Raw genomic sequence first — 1,842 nt, 5'->3', positions numbered from 1 at the left:
TGTAATTTAGTAGCAGCAAGGATTGGTGTGCTTTGGTAACAGCAGCAAGGATTGGTGTGCTTTGGTAACAGCAGCAAGGATTGGTGTGCTTTGGTAACAGCAGCAATGATTGGTGCACTTTGGTAGCAACAGCAATTGGTGTGTTTTGGTAGCAGCAGCAAGGATTGGTGTGCTTTGGTAACAGCAGCAATGATTGGTGTGCTTTGGTAGCAGTAGCAACAATTGGTGTGCTTTGTTCGTGTTCACGTGAGCAGTGTGTTAGGGAGAAAACAAACATGAGGGATGGTAGAATATAAACCAGTAATTTTGTATTGGTACAAGTAGTAAAACAATTAACAAACATCATTAGTCAATTTTGAAAAAAAATGGAGTATAAACCATTTTTCTGATCTTTAATTATCTCATAGTAAAGTAGCTTCTGATGTTACGTAGTGTCATATTTCATGTAGAATTTGTTCCCATCTTTGAAAGTTAATTAATACTTTAGGTTTTGTTCAGTAAAAACTGTATTAGACAGAATTATGAACTATGGCCAAAATGTTGATGTAAAATCATTGATTGTTTTTTGAGAAATCTCTGACATAATTTTTTGTTGTTGGTTCTTTTAATAAAGAAAGATCTTAATAATAAACAATTTAAGTTTTCTAAGCTTGGTCCAGAGTTTGATTTAGTAATGTCAGATGATTATTGAAAATCCCATGTATATTTGTTTTCTTTAACATAAATATAATTAGTTCAAGGTTTTAAACAATTTAATGTAATGAATCGTCATTATTTGGTCGCACTGTAAATTGATAGAGGTAGTCAGATGTACTTCTGCAGAGTCACTGAAAGTGTTCTATTTCAAGATTAATAAATATAACCAAACTTAAGAGTAATAGATATTTATATTTCTTGCTCTTCAAGTCCATATGTCATAATTGATGGCATACACATGTTGTACTGATGTCACAACAGCACAAATTGCAATATTAAGCATTCCTTATGTGACATCATTTTAGAGTCTATTGACTGACTGACAGACAACATACTGTTGTATAATGGTGTGAGTGATTTAAACAAGTGACCCATTCAGGTGGTCTTCATCTCCCTTTCAGGTGTGAAGTTAGGTTATCAAATATTCTGATGTACTAACATCAAAAAACTATAAACATGTAAAGTCTTTCATTGAAAACAAAACAACACATTACGTAGTTTAGGAATCATGCTGTAGTTTTTAAATAACAAACTATTTTTGTTGCAGCAAATCTGTAGTGGGCATGGGGAATGCAGGTGTGGTGTTTGCGAGTGTTACGAATCAGAAGATCAACGATACAGTGGACGTTATTGTGAGGAATGCCCTGTGAGTAAACTTCAGTCAATTATTTAAGTGTTCTGCATAATATGTGTTAAAATATGTAGAAAGAGAATGTTGAATGGAATAGACAAGACATTAATATTCTGTTGTACTCTGATACGGGGAAGTGTAGTTCAATCTCCTGTCTTACTCTGACATTTCAGACCTGTCCTGGGCTCTGTGAAGATCTTAAGGAGTGTGTTCAATGTATAATGTTTAAATCTGGTCCTCTGACTACTGAAGAATGTACAAATTGTTCCTTTATTCCTGAAGAAGTTAATGAGGCTGAAGGTGAGTGTATTTTGTAGTAATGTGTGTCGTGGTTTTATGTATGTTTCCCTCTGCAGAAGAACTGTGGAGATTCATGTTTATCAACTCTACTGTTTATTCCTAAAACTTCGTGATGTAGTTGTGTTCACTTAGTTTTCCTTCAAGGTAAAACAGTATAACGTGATCTTGTGTATCACTTTTTGCTGCCTTTTGTAATCTATTATAAAGCAAACATA

The 1,842-nt window shown here is 33.9% G+C and overlaps 1 protein-coding gene across 1 annotated transcript in view; it reads left to right on the top strand.

The window, feature by feature from the left end:
- The window catches only part of LOC106477159 (integrin beta-PS-like), a gene marked incomplete at its 3' end in the record, with an annotated part of 7,527 nt that extends 5,900 nt beyond the window's left edge, over nt 1-1,627 (top strand). Inside the window, exons 5-6 of the mRNA XM_013937751.2 lie at nt 1,244-1,342; nt 1,501-1,627. Coding sequence (XP_013793205.2) covers nt 1,244-1,342; nt 1,501-1,627 — 226 coding nt within the window. The remainder of the gene's footprint in view (nt 1-1,243; nt 1,343-1,500) is intronic.
- Nucleotides 1,628-1,842: the final 215 nt, after the last annotated feature.

This window comes from Limulus polyphemus, unplaced genomic scaffold (genome assembly GCF_000517525.1).
Source record: "Limulus polyphemus unplaced genomic scaffold, Limulus_polyphemus-2.1.2 Scaffold13086, whole genome shotgun sequence".
NCBI lineage: Eukaryota > Metazoa > Arthropoda > Merostomata > Xiphosura > Limulidae > Limulus > Limulus polyphemus.
The sequence above is the reverse complement of the archived record's forward strand: the minus strand, read 5'-3'. Positions and strand labels throughout refer to the sequence as shown.